A 23,950-nucleotide genomic window follows, 5' to 3' on the forward strand; every position below is an offset into this window, starting at 1 on the left:
CCACATAGCACAAGAAGATAACCTACTGGACATACCATCTAGGTAAATACACATTCCTCTGGGAGTTCCAACATAGGAAAGACTGATATAGACTAATAGACAGAGAAGGAAAACTTTTATTTAGAGAAGTGGTGGGATTTGAGCTGGGCTTTAAGGCATGGGCAGAATTCACATAAGCAGGGAGACAGGGAACATTCTAGATCACAACAGATCTAGAGGGTAGAAATAAGAAAGAGAATGTGTAGGGCACACAGAATAGAGGCAGACAATAAAAAAAAATAAGTAATATAAGAGGAGGATCTGTATCTCATCTTTTTTTCCTACCTCCAATATATCCATGAGATATGACATCCTCCCATCATTAACAGCAGCAGTGGGCAGCAGTAAAGATTTTCACAGCTGAGAGTCATGATACTAAAATTGGTTTAGGAAGAAGGGCAAGAAGAGGATGGGCAAGAAGAGCCTTATGATCTGATTTCTAAATTTCAGATGTTAGGTAAAAGGGTGGCGATAATGAGAAAGAAAACACTTACAAAAATAGGAGAGTCCAAAACTGAAGCCAATTTTTTTCAACAAAATGAGACTCATTTTAGACACATTGACTTTGAAAATGATAAACATCAAAAAAAAAAGAAAAGAAAAGAAGATGATAAACACCAAAATGTTTAACTGGAGATGTGAGATTAGAGAGTAGAGGGCTTGATAAATATTTGGGAATTACCAGCATATGGATGCCAGTGGTATGAAAAAGGAAGGGAAGGTATCAGTCCCTGGCATCGAGGTATGTATTAAGGTATGTATCAGTCCCTGGCAAAGGCAACAGAAGCAAAGGGTCAGACAGGCAGGTGACTATCTGGACTATCTGACAGAACACAATTCAAGAAAGCAGGAACCAATGCAGAAAAGACCAACGGATCTTGCCTTAAGATTATTATGGTTCTGGAAAGAAAAATTAAAGCACAGTTGTATGGGTAAACAAGCAAACTAAAGAGGATTACCTGAAAGGACAGGAAGAGGAAAAAATGGCCACATAAAGAAAAAAGAAAAGAAAAAGCGAAAAACAGGTTGGTAGCTAACGTGGCAATAGTAACAGAAAAACAAAAATCAAAAAACAAAAAAGGTTATTTTCAAACTGGTGAGTCCTGTGTGTAGACAGCTCTAAGTGAAGAAAGAAGTCAGAGAAGGAAGAGCTTGATGATGAAGGGAGGATAGATAATAAGTAGATAACAGTAGGGTATAGAATTCTATTACTAACCAGAACATTTACTGAACTTTTACATGGTACCAATCACTCTGAGGCACTGTAACTGCATTATCTCATTTTATTCCTACAGCAACTCTTAAGTATTTGGTATTTTTATTCTTCCATATTACAGAATAGAAAGCTACTGTGTAGAGTGTTAAATTACTTACTTAGGGTTACAAACCTAGGAAGAGTCAGACCCAGAATCTGAAATCAAGTTTGTCAGATACCATGTAGTTCCTACAAACTTTTATGCAACACTGAAGAAAAGTACACAGGAGAGTGAATTCCTAATTCCTTAACCACTCACAAGAAAACTTTAATAAAATTGTTTATAGGCAATTTAAAGTAGGAAAAAATGTGGGTCTGCCATCTCCCCTTAACAGAAGTCCAAACCATATACCTTTGAGATAGAATGGCATTTTATAGCTTTTTCCCCTTGGATCACTTTGGGCCTACTTTCTCCACAGAACTTGATGAACTAGCAGTATACCTCATATGCATTCACAGTGATCATTTCAGGAAAAAAGTTGAAGTTAACCACTGGTTTGTTTTTCAAGAAAAAAATCTTGAACTGAAAGTGCTCAAGACTGTAGTTCACAGGAATACAGATAGGAAACAAAAATTTAGGAATTAATTATGTAGCAGATTTCCTAATTTATCTGTATTAGGACTAAAGACTACAGAGATACAAAACAAAAAAGAACTAGTCTTTTGGCACTTTGGTTACATCTAAAACCTGGTTTCTGTGCTTGAGATATGAGCTCATATAATTACTATCTATGACTTTATAAATGCGAAGAAAAGCAAGAACACTCAAAAAGCCAAGTTTGGATTAGGCAGATACTCACTAATAGGTCAAAACTACCTTATTTTTCTCCTGTCTTCACTTAGGCATTTCTCATTTAGAAAGTGGGGTCAGAAAGCACTGAAGTTCTTTGATTCTGCTATTAATTAATAATTCCAGTAAACTGCTTTTTGCCATAGAAATTAGAAAATAGGGGCGCCTGGGTGGCTCCAGTGGATTAAAGCTTCTGCCTTCAGCTCAGGTCATGATCTCAGGGTCCCAGGATTGAGCCCAGTGTCAGCCTCTCTGCTCAACAAGGAGCCTGCTTCCCCCCTCTCTCTCTGCCTACTTGTGATCTCTGTCAAATGAATAAATAAAATCTTTAAAAAAAAAAAAAAGAAAGAAAAGAAAATAGAGCACTAGCACTAGTTACTTACAGATATTAATTATCCATATCATTCCTTAGTCTGTGCCTCATTACCACTGGGTAAATCAGAGTTAATCAATAAGTAATGAAATCTACTTATTACCACTTCTGCTTCAGAAAACTGTGCTTCAGAAAACTGAAAATAATCACCAAAATTAAAAGTTTTAATTACATGTAGATGTCATTTATCCATGTCATTCTTAGTCTAGTGTCTCTTTACCACGTATAATACAGAGATACCTGTATAGGAGTGGAATGAATAATGAATCTACTAATACAAAACTTTAATCCAAAGTTCTCTTTTCAACGAACTTATGTTCAAACATTACAACTTGGTCTGTACTAAGCATGCTCCAAGATGTCTTTTATTTACAGCACCCAATGAAGAAAATAGACTCCCTCTGCTAATTATACATTCTGAATATAGCAAAGCTTAAGATTTAACATACACCTTACCACTAAGTGAAAAGGGACAAAAAAAATCATGAAGAAATTTTGTCGAATAACAAAACTTCTAAAATTGTAAGAAATCAAATATTCAAGAACAGCCCATTTAGCCTGAAAGGAACAATATAAATTTCAGTATTGTTCCAAACCAGCCTTGTAAATTCAGTCTCAAAAGATGCAGAAAAACCAAGGTAGATGTACATAAATAACAAAATACTGTCCATCAGAAAAACCTTCACACTTCGAAACCCTATCTGGCTAAATTTAGAAGCTGTCCCATGTTACATCAGTAACTGTATTTCTTCAGATTAAGGAAATTTTTATAGATTATTTTATCTCCCATTCTTAAGCTATTTTCAGTAGTAACTGCTTAAAGTCTGTGTCTCTTTTCATTTCCTAAGAAGCTCAAAAACTGCATGGAAATTATGTAATGGAGGTAACCACCCCCCATTTCACTACCACAAAGGGAAATATGTTAGTGATGATCTCTTGACTTTTCCATCATCTTTAGGAAAATTCCAGTATATACAGTAAAGGTAGCAATCTAATAAAATAACCAACTTGTAACAAGAAGTCTCTTTGGCTTCTTCCTCAATCTCTCAGTAAATTATTCTCTGCACCCAGGCATAACACATCTCATAGACAATCTCGCTGCATGTCCTACATCAAAACAAAACAATGGATCTACCAATTTAGAGCTTTCATTCATTTAAAACTATCAGCACAAGCACAGAAATCCAACATATAAGTAACATGTTTTAAAAGGACCACCCATATGCTTTTACTGGCAACTGATAATAGTGCTTCTACATCCAATCTCCTGTATGTGCTGGTATAACATTCGGGCAACAGTGCCCAAATAACATGGTCACATGCACTGTTTATTGCCCTAAATGCAACACTGCTCAATTTTCTATTTTTTTTTTTTTTTAATGTTTGAAATACCCTTTTTTGTACCATTTCTCAATCAGAAACTAAGGTTTTATTATCTTTTCTATTTGTAAAATGAAGGTACTTAATGCAACACTTAGTGAAAATGAATTAAATCTCATTATGCTAAAGTTTAAGCTATCCTGGCTACTATGCAACTTACAAAATGCTATTTTAAATTGTTTCATATCATTTCCCACCCTACCAGTGTTATGAGAAACAGCCCTTTAAAAATACTAGGTCTCCTAGCTAACAAAATTTCACATTCATAAAAAGCAATTTGTGTTTTGATGATGATGGTGATGGTGATGATGATGATCTCATTTAATTTTATCGGTATAATAATATTTACATCACAAGTCATTCAAACTTACCTTTAATGATACGATATATAGGTAAATATTATCTTAAAAATACTTTCAAAACTAGAAATTTATGCTAAAAAATACTGCTTTCTCATTGCAGTATAATCTGTGCAGGCCAGAATTCAGAGAAAAACTATCATTCTGCAAAAGGCAAATATTTATGTCACATAAATAACAGGTATTTTCTTGACCTACCCATCAATACCACAACCATACATTTAAAATGAATCCTTCTAAATCAGAAACAGAATACTGAATTTTATAGTTCACTTACCTGAACCTCGCTTGTCCTCTGTTTGATAGTATCTTCTTTCTCCTTAAGGTCCTGTTCCACATTATTCTTTTCCCTAGAAGACCAGCAAACAATGCAAGAATATTTGAGAACATCAGCTACAGCCGGTATGGTTATCCATCCTCCTAACCCTGAATCGCTTTTTAAATACATAGTGAAACATTCAATTTTTAACTGAAGGGCAGAGTTTTCCACCCTCTTTTAATTATTTATGGAATAGAAATCAATATAAGCTCTGTTTGTTAAAAAAAAAAAATGCTTTCTCACTAAAATGTGGTGAAAAGAGAATAGATTAAAAAAGGAAGAGGAGAAAAATAATCAATGAAACACTCAGGTTTCACTGATCTCACTGTTGCTATGGAAATGATGTCCAATGAAAACTGCTGGTGAAAAAAGGAGGGGTTGCATCAGCTCTGTACGCTTAACCCTTAAGTACCACTGTCAAATCAAATGAAAATTGCTAATAGAAATAGTCAACAATATTAAGGAAAAGGACATTTTCTGAAGTGTTAATTTCCCCTTAAATCACTGGTGTGTACCAATTTTAGAATGAAAGAACACAGAAGAAATGGGTAAGACTGTCAATAGACAATCCATTTGCTCCATCAAATACTGCTCTACTCAAAAAAGCTATTTTAGGACCACTTGTCAATTCCAGTTGATCAAATACATAAAACAAGGTATACTAAGTAAAAACAGAATCACATTTAGCATTTATCTCGTTCTATACTCTTCCGATCAAAAATACTAGGATCCACTTGTAGTCTGAGATATATTATCTAAATTCTTACATGCTTCCATCAGAGCTACATTCCTAATGAATGAGTCCTAAGCAACCTTAGATTCAGAATTACAATATAAAGCTATTTCTTTTGGAGTAATAAATTTAACTGCTTGTACTGAAATCACACACACACACACTGACTTGCTCCCTTCATTTTTTTTTTTCTTTTTTACAAAACGAGAGAAAAATCCATAGAATTCTACAGCAATACATTTTTGGGTGGGAGGAAAGGTAAAAGAAGGCAACATGAAGAAGGGGGATGGCATTTAAGAAGTCATCCAAACTAGTTCTGCAGAATTCCTCCTTAGAGCTTCAAGCCCATTATTTCAGTTTCATCCCAGACATCATCCAAACATAAGCTCAGGCTCCATTAAGCTGTAGCATAAAGGAAAGTGGGGGAAATTACACCAGAGAAGATCCTTAAGGGGCAACTTAATGCTATATTTACATTTCTCCCCTTTTTGGGGTGATATTAAATGTAGACAAAAATCAACTGTTTTGGATATGCAGGCATAACATTCTTAAGATTTGTAAGGAAGAAAAAAGCCCAAGAATAAAACCTATTTGTATACTGTTACTTTTAAACACTTGAGATGGCCAAGGAGCTCACTAACCATTTCTCAAATGGGTCGCAATGTGGGTTGTGATGTTGCTGAGATTTTAAATAGTCCCTTACCATGTGAATCACTGTTGCAGCCCATTCCTCCCATACCTCAATCTACTTATTATGCAAAGGTCATCCCCACTCCCAACCCTTATAAAATTAGGTAAAATCAAAAAATAGAAATCACAGGAAGAAAAACCTAAATATACCACACAAATTCAGCAACCTCAATCTTGAAGAAAAAAAGAAATTTTTCCTTCCCTCCTTATGTGAGCATAAGAATGTTTTCATTCCTGCTGCAGCATGTCAGAGGTAAGTCACATGAAAAACTAGCCCCCTCCCCACAACTGCAAATTCTCAGAAGCATTCCACACAGGGCAAGTATCAATTATGCCCCCTCGTTTTGAAGGTAGCTAATAACAAAAATAGAAAATATCACAGCATCACAGATCAGCACCACACACTAGTATGCATGTTTGTATTCAATCCTTTCTGCTTCTGTTAACTGCTGTTACTGACAATGTCTACTCAAAGATCAAGTGTGCAGGCAGGAAAACAGGGCTACAAGAAAGCAGTGAGCTGACAACACAGCCAAGAGAGAAGAGTAAGAGAGCTTTTTAAAAAATAAAAATAAAAAAAGGAAGCTAGCCGGGTGACAAAGAAAACAGATTACAAAGGACTATCAGCTCTCACCAACAAATAATACAGTCTCTGTTTGGGTAAAATGAAGGAAGGTTAAAAGGTAGAGATTCCTTTTCATAATTTTGGGTGAGGGAGTAAGGGGAGCAGTAGTGATCTCTCCAAACATTCCCATTTTTGTTTATTTCCAACTAAACAAAAATATGAGATTGTTAGGCATTAATTCTCACAGTACTGAGATCAATTAAATTTAACTTCTGATCCACTTTTATCTAGTGAAATTCTGGTCTCCTAATAATTCTTTTATTATCAAAACCAAGTAGTGTATGATATATTACTAAAGAGAAGATGTAAAAAAAACAAAACAAACAAACAAAAAAAACATCGGTTCTATTACTATTAAAACCATCACAATTGGAAATCTGTCCTATAAATGAAACTAAAAATCAAATTATTTTCTCATTAACTTAGATTATAATTTCAGGGATGTTGTTCTGTGATATTCCATTGACTCTTCTTTTTTTTTTTTTTAATTTAAATACAATTAGCCAATAGTACATTATTAGTTTCAGATGTAGAGTCCATAGACTCTTAACCTCTGTAGCTATCCTTCTCATTTCCAGCAAGTAAGAATGGCTAAATACTTTTAGATGCATAAAGATGCTTAGGTGCAAGAGAATGGGACGTGGGTCATATTTCTTATATTCTCCTTTCTTTCAAATAACATATATTTTTCTGTGCATAACTATACAAAGCTTTCTGTTTATCATTAATAATTCAAAAACCTAATCTTTTCAAGATTCTGTGCCACATTAAAAAACATTTATATGCAGTTTCCCAAGGAGCCCACCAATACATGTGATAAGACAGATGCAAGATATATTTCAAAAATTGGTGTGTGAGCATTTTTCCCAAACCACTACTCATCCTGGATGACAGGAAAAGCTCTTGTGTTTTTAGCTTAGTAACTTCCAGAAGAGAAAAGGAATGATCCTACATACCTCCTATCTTAGATTATCTCTGTGACCCTGTTAACTCCCAAGATGCTGGCACATCCTAAAAAATCCACAAATACCAAAGCTTTACATAAAGAAAGGCTGGGGATAAGGCTCCCTAGTTTCCAAAAGCTGCTGGTTCTGATTTGGTGGAAGCTAATATGCGAACCAGCAAGAAAACCAAAGCCCAAAGTTGACAACTGCATAAATTTACGATGAATTAGTCAAAGCTATTCACAAGGACAGTGGGGACCCAAGTCCATGCAGTTCACTTTCATTTCTCCAGGCGCTGTTTATGGGGAGAAGGGAGTGAGCCATCTGTCTTAATTTTGATATAATACCACACTGTCAGAGAAACAGATTTAAGTCACCTTCAAAGCCCTTCCCAGAAATATAGTTTTAGGGTCTTTTCCTGAAAATAAATCTTCATTGTTTTCCAACCAGAGAACAATAAAAAAGAGAAAACAGTTGGAAACTAAAAACCAGGGGCGCCTGAGTGGCTCAGTTGGTTAAGCGACTGCCTTCGACTCAGGTCATGATCCTGGAGTTCCGGGATCGAGTCCCACATTGGGCTCCCTGCTCAACTGGGAGTCTGCTTCTCCCACTGACCTCTTTCCTCTCATGCTTTCTCTCTCTCTCTCTCACACACACAAATAAATAAATAAAATCTTGAATTTTTAAAAAAAAAAAAAAGATGATGAAGAAGAAGAAACTAAAAACCAGTTAGTTAAAAACTCATGAAGGGTGACGCTTGGGTGGCCAAGTCAGTTAAGCGTCTGCCTTTGGCTCAGGTCATGATCCCAGCATCCTGGGATCAAGTCCCACATTGGGCTCCTTGCTCGGCAGGGAGCCTGCTCCTCCCTCTGCCTGCCACTCTGCCTGCTTGTGCATGCACGCTCTCTCCCTCTCTCTCTCTCTCTCTGACAAATAAATAAATAAAATCTTTAAAATAAAAAATGTAGTTTAACTGCCAATAATCTCTTATCAAGCAAACATAGAAAAGCAAGCTATTCTCATTATTCTTATTACTACTCTGGTCACTACAGTAGTCTTTAGTAAAGCATGTAGGTCGAACAGAGAACAAGAAAATGGGACTAAAAACTGGAGACTCAGATTCTCATCTGGATCTGCCATGAAACAGTTTTAGTTTGTTTGTTTTGTTTTCTTTTTTTTTTTACTCTGATTATCACGTAACTTTCAGAGCCTCAGTCTTCATTTTCATTATGCAGTTACTAATATCTCTACTATCTTAAGATTTGCAAGGTAAAATGTAGAAGATGTCATGTAATTAGGAAAAAAAGCAAGCTGTGAACCTATGTTGTGCCTGCTTTTTACTGATAACATTAACATTACTTAGAATTCTAAATAACACTGATGGAGAAATTTTTAAATTTGTTAAAAGGAATTATGGGCTGCAATAAAATTTAGAAAACATAGATAAATGCACAGAATATATAATGTAATCAGAAATTTCTGATTACAGAAATGGAATAATCAGAAATTTCTGCCCCAAAATCTTGCTTAATATTCAAATAACTACTCTCTACCTTTAGAAACTCATTATATGGTTTTCAAAGCATAAGATTTGGTGTAAAATAGCCCAGAATTCAAATACAGGTTCCATCACAGGGCATCTTACTTAAATCACTGTAAGTAGCAGTTATTTGTTCTGGCTGACCCTCCCTTCTCCTAGGACCCAGAAATCCTGTTGGGAGACTGCTCTGCTCTTTCTCCCTTACCTATCACCTTTCTGCCTGAATAGTTCAAATAGAAGATGCCATCTTTTTACAGATTCAACCTCTCTGAGCAATGAATGACTTGCTGGGGACTGGCTCCTGACCAAAGCTTAACCATTCTCATTACACCAACTCACCACCACAGAGATTAATTCAAGAAAAAGCCCATGACTAAAGACAAGGCAATCAGGATCTTTATCTAGGATGCCTTTATTTGGAACTAATAGAAAACTATTATTACCACTATACTATCTACTACTACTATCATTACAATAATATACTACTAATAGTAATTATAATAACAGCAATATTATCACATGGAAACTAGCATTTATTAAACACTTACTACATAACAGGTATTACGTGATAAGCACTTTACATGGATTATCTCATTCATTCTTAGGAAGAATTATTCCTGTGAAATGATGGAGATGGGATATTTGTTGTACCTGCCTAATAAATAATAAAATTTCCACATAAAAACCTGACGTTAAAGGCAAGCAGACAGATAATCTGGTAGGGCTTAGGCTCTGGCTCCTTTCCCTCATTATGATGGTTAATTCTATGCATTAACTTGGCTATGCCATGGTACCCAGGTATTTGGTTAAGGTTAAACAAGTATTTGGATGTTGCTGTAGAGACTTTTTTTTAAAGATATATTTATTTAGAATTGGGGGAAGAGAGAGGGAGAGAATTTTTAAACAGAGCCTCCACTGAGTCCAGGAGCATGGAGCCAGACAGGGGCTTGATCCCACAATCCATGCGATCATGACCTGAACCAAAAACAAGAGTCAGACACTCATCCAAGTCACCCAGGCTATTGTAAAGATTATTTTTTAGACGAAATTAACATTTAAATCAGTAGACTTTGATTAAAATAAATTACTCATCATAGTATGAATGGGCTTCACCCAATTAGTTTAAGGCCTTCATAGAGAAAAAAAACAAAAACAAAACAAACTGAGGTTCCCCAAGGAAGAGAGAATTCTATCACCAAACTGTCTTTGGACTTGAGCTGCAACATCAACTCTTCCCTGAGTCAGCAACCTACTGGCCTTTCCTACACATTTCAGACTTGCCAGCTCCCACAACTGTGTGAGCCAATTCCTTAAAATAAATTGAATATAGTATCTACTTTACATATCATATGTGGGGACTGCTGCAAGGAGTGAAAAAGAAATACACAACAAAACTCAATAATACATCCCTATGCAACTTTAAGACCTATCTATTGATTAAACAAATACTGAATATTACTATATAGCTGTTACTGTGCTATACTTTAGGGCTACAAAAAAACAATGAGACAGGTATCTCCCATTAAGAAACTCAGAATTTAATGTATTTGAAGGGTCTGGCAGAAAAACGTAAAAAGATAATTATGATGCAGAATACTGGGTGCCAGAATGGGCAAGCAGAGGTGCTGTGGGAATACAGTAGATGGGTACTTGACTCTCCCTGGAGAGCGTAAGAAAAGGCCTACCTGGTATCAGAGAAGGCAGGATCATTAACCACAAAATAAGCTGTAAAGATAGTAAATGGTATGTTTACCAACAGAAATTACTCCAGCCTGGGCATGCTTTGAGACTTCAGCTAAGCTTTGAAGGGAATAATGAATGGTGGACAGAAAAATGGCGTTTCAAAATGAGGGAAAGCTTGTACAAGAAAGCACAGAAGACGCCAGCAAAATGGCAGACTCAGAGGCAGGCTAAGAAGAAACCTTCCCAAATTTGATAAAATACACCAATCTACAATCCAAGAAGCTCAACAAATTCCAAGCAGGAAAACCCAGAGACCCACACTGAGACACATTAGAATGAAACTGCTGAAAGACAGAATCTTAAAAACAGTAAGAAAGACTAGTCACACACAAAGGATCTTCAATAAGATTATCAGTGGATTTCCCAGCAGAAAACTCGATGACCAGAAGACAGTGGGATGATATATATGAAGAAGTGCTTTAAAAAAAAAAAAAAAAAACCTAAAAACACAATCTGGCAAAACCGTCCTTTCAAAATGACAGAGAAATTAAGATATCCCCAGATAAACAATGGCTGAGTGACTTCCTCACCATTAGACCTGAGCTACAGGAAATGCTTAAGTGAATCCTTCAGGTAGAAATGAAAGATGCTACTAGGCAGTAACTCAAAGCCATATCAAAATATAAAGATCTTCAGTGAAGGTGTATATACATGGACAAGATCAAAAACCAGTATTATTGTAATTTTGGTTTACAACTTCCCCTTTAAATTTTCTATAGGATTTAAAAGACAATGCATAAAAAATAATTATGTTAGTAGATACATAATGTATAAAGATGACTTATGACATCAATTACATAAAATGGAGGGGACAGAACTTAAAGGAGTAGAATTTTTTATGTGATTAAAGCTAAGTTGATATCAAGTCCAATTAAACCATTCAGTTTGGGAAGATGAAAAAATTCTGGAGATGAATAGTGGAATAGTTGCACAAGAATATGAATGTACTTGATGACACTGAATTAAATGATTAAAAATGGCTAAAATAGTAAATATGCTATGTATATTTTATCATAATAAAAAAATAATGAAAAAGAATAAAGTACAGGGGCGCCTGGGTGGCTCAGTGGGTTAAGCCTCTGCCTTTGGCTCAGGTCATGATCTCAGGGTCCTGGGATCGAGCCCCACCCACATCAGGCTCTCTGCTCAGCAGGAAGCCTGCTTCCATCTCTCTCTCTCTCTCTCTGCCTGCCTCTCTGCTTACTTGTAATCTCTGTCAAATAAATAAATAAAAATCTTTAAAAAAAAATAAAGTACAGAGGTGAGAAAATTCTGGATAGACTAATTTATTTAAGATGGAGGGTTCATGTGTGGTAAATATAGCTGGAATGGAAGATCAAGGTCGGATAATAAAAGAATGTCAGTACTAGGTAAAGACAGTCTATTCTAATATACAGGAAAGGCGATTCCCTAAAGGTTTCTGAGCTGTGCTTTTCTGAACTCCAAATGGCATTATTTAGCAACATATTTCTTCTTTTTTTGCTGACTTTTGCTCTGTAGAAGTAGAGAGGAAGTAGAGGCTCTTACTTGCTCAGAAAGCTGATGACAATTGCTAGAAAGGCAACAGAACACTCGGACTCTGCTTATCTTGAGAACTGTCAGAAGTCTTGAGCTGGAGCAGGATAACAACTATAGAGAGTTGAGGAGAAAGTCTTGACTTGTACTTCAAACCAGCCTTTTGGTTTGAAACTTAGACAGCTTTTCACTCTAAGAATTCACAGCGATTTGATAAAAACTTGAATAAAAGTTTGAGAGTAAAGACACTGATTTGTAACTTTAAGTATTTAATTTCTCTAAAAGTTACCTTAAAGATATAATCTCTATATGACTGTATACTATATTCCATTCTTTCAACAGTTACTGAATATCTGCTAAATGCCAAACAAGACTGATGGAGGGCCCTACCCATAGTTTGCTGGGGAAACAACGTAGCCATTAATTATGAAACAGTAAGACAAATGCTGTGACAGTTTAAATGTGTGTGGTTCTCCAAGAATAACTAAATTTCTTAATTCGCAAAGCTGACTGTTTTAATGAGTTTTATTTTTTAAAAATAACTCAAAGAGTATGTTAATGGGCATAAATTACTAAAAAGAAACCCTAGCTGAGATCAGGGAAAACACAAACTTTGGGGTGTTGCTCACACAACTGCTGCCCTGTCAGTGGCAGAATCCAAAATTTGATGGTTTGTTTTTATAAGGAGAAATAAAAAGCTTATTCTGTAAACCCCAACTAATTAATTTATTCTACTTATCTGACAGTACAAAAAGGGATGAAAAAAATAAATGTAAAACAAGGCCTTAATTTTCCTAATTATAAAACAGGGATAATAAAGTTGATAAGGAAGACTAATTTATATTACATCTAGAAAGACTTCAGCACAATGCACAGCGCAGAAGAAGTGCTAAATGTCAGCTATTATTACCACCATTCTACTACTTACCAGTATAAAAGTACAATATTTACTAGCTTTTTAAAAGTTGCAATCAAGCATCCACAGTGATGGCAGTTAGGACTTAAATAAGTGGGTAGAAACCGATTCCCAAATTCCTTTTGGAGCTGAAATTTCTTGGTAGATATTTTTGTTTCCCACAGACAGAATTCAACACATCTTAAAAATTATTGCTCTCTTAAACAAGATAAGAGCCCTTTAATAAGCTACCAGTACCACAAAATGGAAGCAAATGTAATTTTTATAGAATATAAATTACTGAGACCAGAGCAATCCAAGACCAGAATATAAATGACTGAGACCAGAGAAATATAATGCAAGTCACATACATAATTTTAAGTGATCAAATTGCCATATATTAAAAAGTAAGAAGAAACAAGTGAAATTTATCATAGTATGTTTACTTAACCCTTACTTAGCCAAAATATTTACATTCGTTTTTGAAATTCAGCATATTTTATACTAACAGCACATCTTAATTTGGATTAGCCATATTTTAAGTGCTCAATAGCCAGATGTGGCTAGCGGCTATGTTTCACACAGCACAGACTTAAAACTTTAGCACGGAGGGTTTCAAATAAGTAAGTCTCCCTAAACAAAGGTTTTAAATGCCGAGCCATGCACTCTCTGTGAAAATTAATGAGACTGACTCCTTATTACCAACAAAAGCGCACTACAACCTACAGCTTCACTTACTCCATCAGTCATACCACTGTTGAGGTAGTCACGATTGAGATCTAATAGTACCTCAGATCTTTACAGGGCCAAAAACAGGCCAGGTTGGGTCAAATAAGCAAAAGAGCTCCAGATTCAATAATAAGCAATGCTCTCTTCCGAGCTAATGGTTTCTAATGGTATGAGAACTGAACTAAACCAAAAACATAAATTTTTTAGAAGTTCAAACTGTGTGCTAATGCTGCCTTAAATAGGTTTTTCAAAAATCAGTTTCTAAATATGACTGAGATAGAGAAATATTTAGGAACACAAATTCTGGCTACATAGTTCCAGTATCTCTTTAACCGGGGAAAGAGAGAGTTCGTTCAGCTACTGCAACCAGGGTATGCTGAGCACCTATTCAGTAAATGCTATACTCTAAGTGCTGAGCTGCTTGGTGGAGATGATGATGACGATGACAACGATGACAATGGCTATGAACGTGTACTGAGAATCCGTCATGTTCCAAAAAGGTATTGAGCATTTCACATCGTATTAGTCATATTTCCATTTCACAGATAAAGAAACTGAGGACTAGATAGTTAATTACTTGGCTAAATCATGTCAGGAGCCAAACTGAGCAATCTGGTTGGAAAGCCATGCTCTGAAATATTATATTGCCTCATTAGAAAGAAGATACAGTCTGTGCTATCACACAAAGATCAGAATTTACTAGAGGAAGAAATATAATCCAGTATTGTAACCATTCTGACAGAAGGAAATTGAGCACTCTCTGAGCTAAGATAGATACCAAGGAAAGCTTCTTAGAAAAGAACTGTCTATTCTTCATCTGAAAAATTGGGATATAACTACTTATCCTTAAGTGATGTTGCAAGAATTAAATAAAAGAAATAATATAAAGCAGGCACAGCACAATATCTAATAACTATTACTGTAATTATCTACTCTGTTTACTGGCCCGAGACCAGGATAACAAACTGGCCTGACAGGATATAGCTTTTACTTCCTGATATTCTTGCTAAAAGGACAGAGACAGGAAGGAAGTAGAAGCTGACAGAAGACAAATAAATATTAACTCCTGCCTCAGCACAATTCACCAACACTATGCTATCTTAGTGAATGAAGCAAGTTCTGACTTTTCACTGTCAAGAACTTCTCTATTTGAGACAGTTTACTTTCAGAGCAAGGGTTCTTAAAAATGGACCCACAGATAGTTTTTAGGGTCTGGGAACTCCTGAAATAAATACAAAATGGTGTACATGGATACACATATTCTTTTGGAGGTGGCAGGGGCCTAAAAGCCTTTTTCAGATTCTCAGAGTAAATCCCTGACACAAAAATAGGCTATCAAAATATGAAAAATCAGGCAACTATATTTAATATCCCTGGGAGGATTAAAAATCCTTTTGTCTCTAAAATCCTCTTCTATAGACTTGAAAATAAGCTATTAATCAAAAGATCTTTTGTCTTTTCATCCTTTAATACATGGCTTCTGGTCTGCCATAAGCTTGACAGGAATTGAGTCTGTGAAATATTCTAATATTATAACATACTTAGATTCATTCATTCAACCAACTAACCTATACTGAGATTCAGTGGTGTCAGGTACTACATGCATTAACTTCTAGACCTATCCAAGTGAATAAGACATAGCCCCTGCCCTAAAGGAGTTCAAATTAAAATGAAGACCACAATAAAAAAAATGGTGAGTACTATTACAAAGAAATAAAGTTTCTAGAAGTAAAAAGAAAAAAGCAATTAGCAATCAAGATCTTAGTGAAGGTTTGAAAAACCAGATGATATTTAAGTTGGGTCTTAAAGCATATGTAAATTTTATAAGGTAAAAGGTATGCTCGGACAAAGGGAACAACAGGATGAGAAGCACAGTAAAATAAAAATGTGTGGCATGTTGATGGCGAGGTCCACCCACCACATGGCTTGAGAAAAACTGAGAGTGCCAAAGGAAACGCATGGTGTCTTCTCTCAAGGAGTCTGATGGTGCCCTAGAAGAAAGGATTCTACTTTACTGTAGGAGGTGGCTAAGACAAAAGAAAGGTCAGGAAGCCAAAGGAAAACCATGGAAGAAGAGCCTTCGTGTCATACTCAGAAAAGTAAGGTCGATCCAGATGGGAATAGGACATCACTAAGGGATCTGAGTTGTATTTTATACACCAGCTGGAGGTATAAGGGAAGGAAGGAGAGACTCAAAGCACAGAGTCAATGAGGAAGTTATAACAGTAATCCAGAGAAGAGATAAGGGGTTAGTAAAACCAATAGCACAGACAGGACAGATTTCAGCAAAACTGAAAGTTATTTTCTCATCTATTATATAAGCTAAGCATTAGGAACAGAACAGTGGACAAACAAATAGTCCTTGTGCTTAAGAAGCACATCGGTTAGTAAAAGATCCAAATAAAAGAGATGATTATAATAAAGTATTTAAATGCTATGATTACTATAAATAGTAAAACTATGTAAGATTTGATAACTATGAGGGTTAGGAGGTAAACAAGTCAGAGAAGGTTCCCCCTTCCAGAGGAAGTGATGTCTAAGGTGAGATTTGAAAGATCAGAAGGAGGTGATCATGCTAAGGAGATGGAAAGGTAGGAATGATTTTAAGAAACATTTCAAAGGTAGAAGAATAAACAGATAAGAGGAAGAAAAATCTCAGATTTCAAGCCTGAGTGACTAGATGAATGGTGACATCACTGAGAAAGGCAAAATAAATGAGACAAGGAGAGTGGTCAGGGGAAGACTGGGAAGTCATGTCTACTGGACATTCTATAGAAGGCAAATGAAAAATATAGGTCTTAGGCTCAGGCAGGAGATCCAGTATTTGAAAAGATTATGATATCCCACCTATATTTTAAGTTAATGGTCTTACTATTGGACAAAACTACTACCATTTGCAACTTGGAAAGGACAGCAAAGTGTAATTTCCTGAATAGCAATGCTGATGGTTGTGCTAAAGTCCACGGCCACAGGCTACTCTCTGCTGGCTCCACGTCATGGTTCACAAAGCTTTAAAAACACAGAGTCCAAAGATGCTCCCTTGGTAAAGGCTTCTTTTTAAAAAATTGTGTGAGTGGTGAGAGCCCAACACCCATTTCACTCTAGTGCGATGAGCATGATGCTAACTAATACACGGAGCATGCCACCTGGATATGTGGATCACTACGGGTCGGGGCACATGCAAGTATGAGAGGGGCTTCGTCTAGACAGTTTATCCTTCACCTATTTTTTTCTGTACAGCACCCTGAGGTAAACCAATTTTAAATGTTTGTTTTGAGTAAACCAGTTATGACGATTTATGCTAACAAACTGGACTAGAAACCGTTTGAGCAAGTTTTTTAATTTTTTTCATTTTTCAGTTTTAATGCAAATGCCTGAATGTACTCAATTGTCAAGCTCTATGCATGAAAAACTGACCAGCCCAGTGAATTAATCATTAGCAAATGGAACTACAAGCAGTCCACTAAGTACATCCTGATCATTAAGGGAGTATAAGTATTTATATTATAAAAATGATACATAGCTTGTTCTTTAAGAGACAGGGCCACCAGGCAATACATGTAAATTTTGTGTATATGGACAGAACACATTTTTGACATTCAGTTTTGCTATCTAGAAACAATGAATAAATGAACTTGGCGGCGGGGAGGGCAAGAGGTAAATAAAAGATTCAATTTGATTCTTCTGGCGAGGTGAAAGGAGTTAAAAGCAGGTCATTCTTCAGTATTATCTGTGCAAGTCCTTCATAGTTAACTTGTCCATCTCCATAAATATCCACTTCTCTTATCATTTCCTCTACATTTTCTTCATCTGTTAGTTTTTCTAAGTTTCTCATGACATGACATAGTTCTGCCACATTGATTAACCACTGCCATCCTTATCAAAGACCTGTCAAATAACTCACCAATTCCTTCTTCACTGTATATTTCATTTTTCTAGCCATCATAGTCAAAAATTCTGGGAAGTCAATGGTGCCATTACCATAAGCCTCCACCTTGTTGAACATATCCTGCAATCTGGCTTCTGTTGGGTTCTGACCCACTGACTTCATGACAGTTCCAAGTTTCTTTGTTGTGAAGGTACTATCACCATTGTTTCAAATAGGGAGAAAGCTTCCCTAAACTCAGCAATCTGTTCTTCAGTCAGCTGATAAGCTATGGTGCGAACGAAGGGAGATGGAGCAAAGGGAGTGAGGGTGGCTGCACCAGCACAGGGGCTGGAACAGCAGATGGGGGTGCCACCGCTGCGGTTTGGTGTGCGCTCAGTGAACTGCCAATATCAAACAGCACTGAGCCCATGAGGCTCCCAGCACCACTGCCCTGGTATTACAACTTTTGCTTTTCCTTCTTTAGGTTAAAAATATCATGCTAATTTAACCTGACTGACATAATTAAATTCCTATATAGAAAATGTTGAAGGAATTATATTAAAAATGTAAAGAAAAAAATGACAAAAAGGCATCCTGCCTCAAACTCTCATATTTTCAACTAGAAAACAACTTCATGAACCAGAGATGGAAACACCTCATTTTCTGGCTAGTAACAAAGAACATTCTTTACCCAACTAACTCTTTAGGTTATATATATCGCTTTTCTTATCTCTTTTGATTTTCCATGGTCAAAACAAAATATTATTCTAAGAAACATACTCTTTTCTCATTATGCTCTTCTATTTCAAAATGCTTACTAGTATGCATTATAACGATCACAGAGAGGGAAAAATTAAACTGGTAAAGCACTGTATTCATTACATAGTCATTACGATTCCATATTATGTATTATTTAGTTGCAGGTTTGGTCACTGGACTGAAATTATAAATCTTCATCTAAAAACCAGCAAATAAGGGGCTAATCTTGGGATGCCTGGGTGGCTCAGTCAGTTAAGCATCTGCCTTCAGTTCAGGTCATGATCCTGGGGTCCTTGGATAGTCTTGCATCAGGCTCCTTGCTCAGCCTGCTTCTCCCTCTGCCTGCTGCTCCCCCTGCTTGTTCTCTCCCTCTCCCTCTCTCTGGCAGATAAGTAAATAAAATCATTAAAAAAGGGAGGGGGAGGCTAATCTTTTATCAGATAGCAATGTAGTAAAAGCCATAAGCATAATCTGCTTAAAATTCTTTTTTCCTGTTTTATAGTTATACTTACCACATCCTGATATATTAATAAACAATTCAAAAGCTAAAGAGTAATACTATGGCACAGAAAAAATTGTTATTCACAATCACAAAAACCAAGATTTATAATGTAGTATCTTGAAGAGTTGGTGATATAGTGACCTAACACAAGCCATTTGTAAACGTGAATTTTAACAACATAATTTTAGCATGGGTTGATGAATCTCATTATCACATGAGTGGAGTTGACAGATGATAGACGTTTGCCTACACTGTAGATCTCATCTAAAAGAAAAGCCTAGGGAAAATATTTTCACAAATGCCAAATCATGTATAAGTGTTTTATACATTTATACTATGGGACTACAACCTAAAAACAAGGTTGTGGAGCTCTATGATTTTCTTAATAAGATAGTCACAAAATGTTAGATATGTTTTTATGTTTTAGTTGCAATTCACTATAAAGGACTGTCACTAGTATATCTTAACATTATGGTTATTAAAAGTCAGTGAAAGTTCAATTTACCAAAATGTAACTACTATTAGAAACGTCTGCACTGGCAAGAATGCCAGCGTTATGTATTATGCTCTACTTCCTATTAAAGCTCACTACAGAAACATTTCATTTATCAACAACTGTTAGAAGCCAAGCAAGTCCTAGAATATTGGGGCATATCTACAAGAGGCACAGAATACAAGTATTTTCAAATCTAGCTGTATATATACATTGAACACAATGTATACTACACATAAGGCAAGCAAAATAATGGACCATACAGAGACCATATGAAAAGTCTACACACCATTATAGACTCAATAATGAAATGTTTACTTCTTTTATTCTGAACCAAAATAAAAAATTGCTTTTTTTAAAAGATTTTATTTATTTATATGACAGAGAGAGACAGTGTGAGAGGGAACACAAGCAGCCAGAGAGGAATAAGGAGAAGCAGGGTTCCCTCTGAGCAGGGACCCCAATGCAGGGCTTGATCCCAGGACCCTGGGATCATGACCTGAGCTGAAGGCAGAGGCTTAACCATCTGAGCCACCCAGGTACCCCCAAAATTGCTGTCTTAATGAGAGGCAAATATATAATAGAAGGAATGCAGAACTCTAACTTAACACAACTGGATTTGGGGTACCACCCAGCCCTACTGCTGGCGTGATCTGTGACTGAGTTATTTTCATGAGTAAGGAAAAAATTGGACTATATAATCACCAAGGGTTTTGTTTCTGTTTTTGTTTTTTACTTAGTGTGATTTCAAGTGTAGAGGCTTTATGTAAATAGGCAAAAGTCCAATTTTTGCGCAGGAAATAAGAGTATCACAGAACTTAGAAGGCAGATAAACTCAAGACTAAATTTTAAAAAATTAAAAGCAGGGCGCCTAGGTGGCTCAGTGGTTTAAGCCTCTGCCTTCGGCTTGGGACATGATCTCAGGGTCCTAGGATCGAACCCCACATTGGGCTCTCTGCTCTGCTTCTCCCTCTCTCTCTGCCTGCCTCTCTGCCTACTTGTGATCTCTCTATCAAATAAATAAATAAAATCTTTTAAATAAAAAAATAGGGACACCTGGGTGGCTCAGTGAGTTAAGGCCTCTGCCTTCAGCTCAGGTCAATGTCCCAGGGTCCCAGGATCAAGCCCCGCATCGGGCTCTTTGCTCAGTGGGGAGCCTGCTTCCTCCTCTCTCTCTCTGCCTACGTGTGATCTCTGTCTGTTAAATAAATAAATAAAATATTTTTAAAAAATAAATAAATAAAAATTAAAAACAAAAAAGAAAACACAAACAAAAAACTACATAATGACACTGTGCCCAGACTTATTTTTATGTCAAGTCATATTGTTCAAAGAGATAGATGATACTAAGGCTAATCACCGAAATTACTATGGATTTAAAGCTATGGTGCCTTCAGTAGCATTTACCTCCCCAGAATTCATGCCTCCTTCTGGCAGAATTTTCATGACAGGATACCCACTCCTCTATGTGGTCCTGGTAACAAACTATCCTTCCACCACTCCATGACAGAGTTCATGGCAAATCAATAAACTACACATCCTTGGCCCCTGACTATTTCAGAGACAGGCATGGCCCTAAGTGAGTAAGTATGAAATCTTAGGGTTTTTGCAGAACTGCCAGAAAAGAGGTACTCCACTATATCTAAAATTACAAATACACAAGACTAAGTGTGCTACAGCCCTTTTGACAATATGATGAGAAATTCCATCTGAGAATGAACAATCCAGTGGAAGTGGAGACAAGAAATAGAGCAAGAAAACAGATTATAGCATTTAAGTCCCAGTATGAAGCTCTTTAAGACCTCTTAGAGGTAGATCGAGATGGCTTAAGGATAAGCCATCTCGATCTACCTCTAAGAGGTCTTAATTTCACAACTCAACAAATTCACTCTCACTTAAATTAGCTTGGGTTGAATTCTTTGTTACAACTGAAAAATCATAACAACTAAGTTTCCCTATAGCAATTTTAATGAGGAAAGATCATTCCCTATTTCTTTCTAGCCCAGATAAATCATTGTACAACCCCCCTTATGTCTCAATACCATCAATAAAATAAAGTATCAGCCATTACCTGCTTCAAACTGTTATGAAGGTTAAAAACAGAAAAGGTTTGTGTAAATACAAAATGATGCTTAAATCCAACACTGTGTAGATGGAAAAATGGTCTCATTTTTTAAAAAGTAATTTCAGGAGGTCATTTTTACAGTATTACCATACAGTTTCTAGGGAACAAGAGAACTAAGGAAATACTAATAGTGCCTGTTGTACTTAGATTCAAATCCAATTGTACTTAAGTCTGTTCTACATACTGCCTATGTATGAGAGAGACAATTCAATTCCAAATAAAGTGTCCTGAGACAGGTTTGTATAACTGGGCAAAATAACCTCTCTAAGCACCTTAACTCCTTACCTATAAACTAGGAACAATAAAATCTAACTCTACAGTTTCTGTGAGAAGCAAATGAGGTAACAGTTATGATACCTCTTTGCACAGTATATGCATCTAACGTTCTTTCCATAAAATGTATTAAATAATGTTTTTCTAATATGCTATTCAAATATCTAAAGCTGGAGGAAAATTATACTCCATTCATTCTAAGATACACATTTTTCTCAGCCTAAAGTCAGACAGTATTTATAGCAGATGCCACTGTTTATTTGGCAGTGATTTTTTTTTTTAAGATTTTATTTATTTATTTGACAGACAGAGATCACAAGAGGCAGGCACAGAGAGAGGAGGAAGCAGGCTCCCTGCTGAGCAGAGATCCCGATGCAGGGCTCGATCCCAGGACCCTGGGATCATGACCTGAGCCAAAGGCAGAGGCTTTAACCCACTGAGCCACCCAGGTGCCCCCTTGGCAGTGATTTTTAGTTTAGTGGTACCTAAGAAAATAGTGCATCTTGCAATTAAAAGGTTGCCTTAGATTTGATGAATCAGGGTACACTGGGAAATAAAAGAAATAGGATTCAAGGATTCCCAATTCAAGAACCACAGTACTTAAACAAAGTAGCATTTACCAAGATACATATTAAAAATAGAAATGTGTGTGTGTATTTACATAGTCAGCTTAATTTTAGTTTACATACCTCTGTAGATCAACTATTTCATTGTTAAGGGTATCTAGCTCCTTAATAGCAGAAAAATCTGCAACAGGACTTGATCCTATGATGTTCTAAAAACAAAAAGTTCACAATTAAAACATTATTACTATAAAATTATATATGGTAAAGCATTAAAAATGTCCAAAAGCACTACATGGATACAGATTATTACACATTTTACAGTATTACTAATACTTTAAATTCATTTAAGAAAATTATATCTAGTGTAATTTTATACATACACACACAATTATAAACTGAGACATTTTCCCTTAAATTCTCCAAAAGCTGTTGCTCTATAATAGGTACCACCACTTGAGATCCCAAAGTCCTTGTCACTTTATTCTAGCACCTGTTTAAAACCTTGAAGTAAAGCAGATACCAGATTTATAAACTAATTCCTCCATTAAAGAATAAATTTCTTGGGGAGATGGATAGTGACTTATTTGTACTTGTGTCATGTCCTCTGACACAGAGTAAGTAAACAAATTTTTGTTGAATCTCAGAATCATAATAGTAGCTGATTTTATTCAATTCAAAATTTACTTTTGTTAAACAATTTTGGTGCCTACTCTATTTAAAGTAGAACCAGCTACTCAGCATGTTCCATAGTAAATTTTAACATCAGCATATATGAAGCTGTCTTCATATATGACATCCTTTACATATGGTTTTCTTTCAATAATGAAAATGTCAAAATTGGTCTCTGAATGGTACCTGTAGTTAGAAAATCTAGCTGGGTTTATTCTGGTCTCTGCCATTTTACTAACTGCATGATCTTCACTATAAAACAGGGAAATAATCTCTGCCCTGCCCACTTTAAAAATTAAATTAAGTAAATAATGTATATGTCACTCTAAAACTTAGTAACATTTTACAATTGTAAGGTATTACTATAATTAACCTACTCAATAGAATATGCCCTTAAGATGGATGACCTCCCAATAAGTTGCTTCCACCCTGGCTCACAAAGATCATGAACCATTTTGATTCGTTATATATGTGGCTGAAGTCAGGACAAGAAGAGAACTGCTCCTTCAAACACCTAACCAACCTCCAGTGCTATAACCAGACTGACAAAAAAACAGAATAACCACCATTAGGAAATTTTTAAATTGAGGCCTAAACATGTAAAACTAAAATACGTTGAGGACTTTATTAGCAAAACATAAAACTTAGAATTTTATCATGGACTTAATGTATGTCATCAACTTGGACAACAGAAGAAGAAACATAAAAGTTTACAATATTCCATCTCTTCACATGTATATCATGATTTACAATTTACTAAGCACTT

The 23,950-nt window shown here is 35.9% G+C and overlaps 1 protein-coding gene and 1 pseudogene across 4 annotated transcripts in view; both read right to left on the minus strand.

The window, feature by feature from the left end:
* EPS15 (epidermal growth factor receptor pathway substrate 15) overlaps positions 1-23,950 on the minus strand; it is a 145,951-nt gene that overhangs the window by 53,650 nt on the left and 68,351 nt on the right. For all 4 annotated transcript variants that reach the window (XM_059374710.1, XM_059374708.1, XM_059374709.1 and 1 more), the window contains 2 exons: positions 22,639-22,724; positions 4,474-4,546 (listed from right to left, as the gene is read on the minus strand). In XM_059374710.1, the coding sequence (XP_059230693.1) occupies positions 4,474-4,546; positions 22,639-22,724 (159 nt within the window). The remainder of the gene's footprint in view (positions 1-4,473; positions 4,547-22,638; positions 22,725-23,950) is intronic.
* On the minus strand, positions 17,600-18,625 carry LOC132001532 (calmodulin-alpha-like; annotated as a pseudogene).

Source organism: Mustela nigripes, chromosome 14, assembly GCF_022355385.1.
Source record: "Mustela nigripes isolate SB6536 chromosome 14, MUSNIG.SB6536, whole genome shotgun sequence".
Taxonomy (NCBI): Eukaryota; Metazoa; Chordata; class Mammalia; order Carnivora; family Mustelidae; genus Mustela; species Mustela nigripes.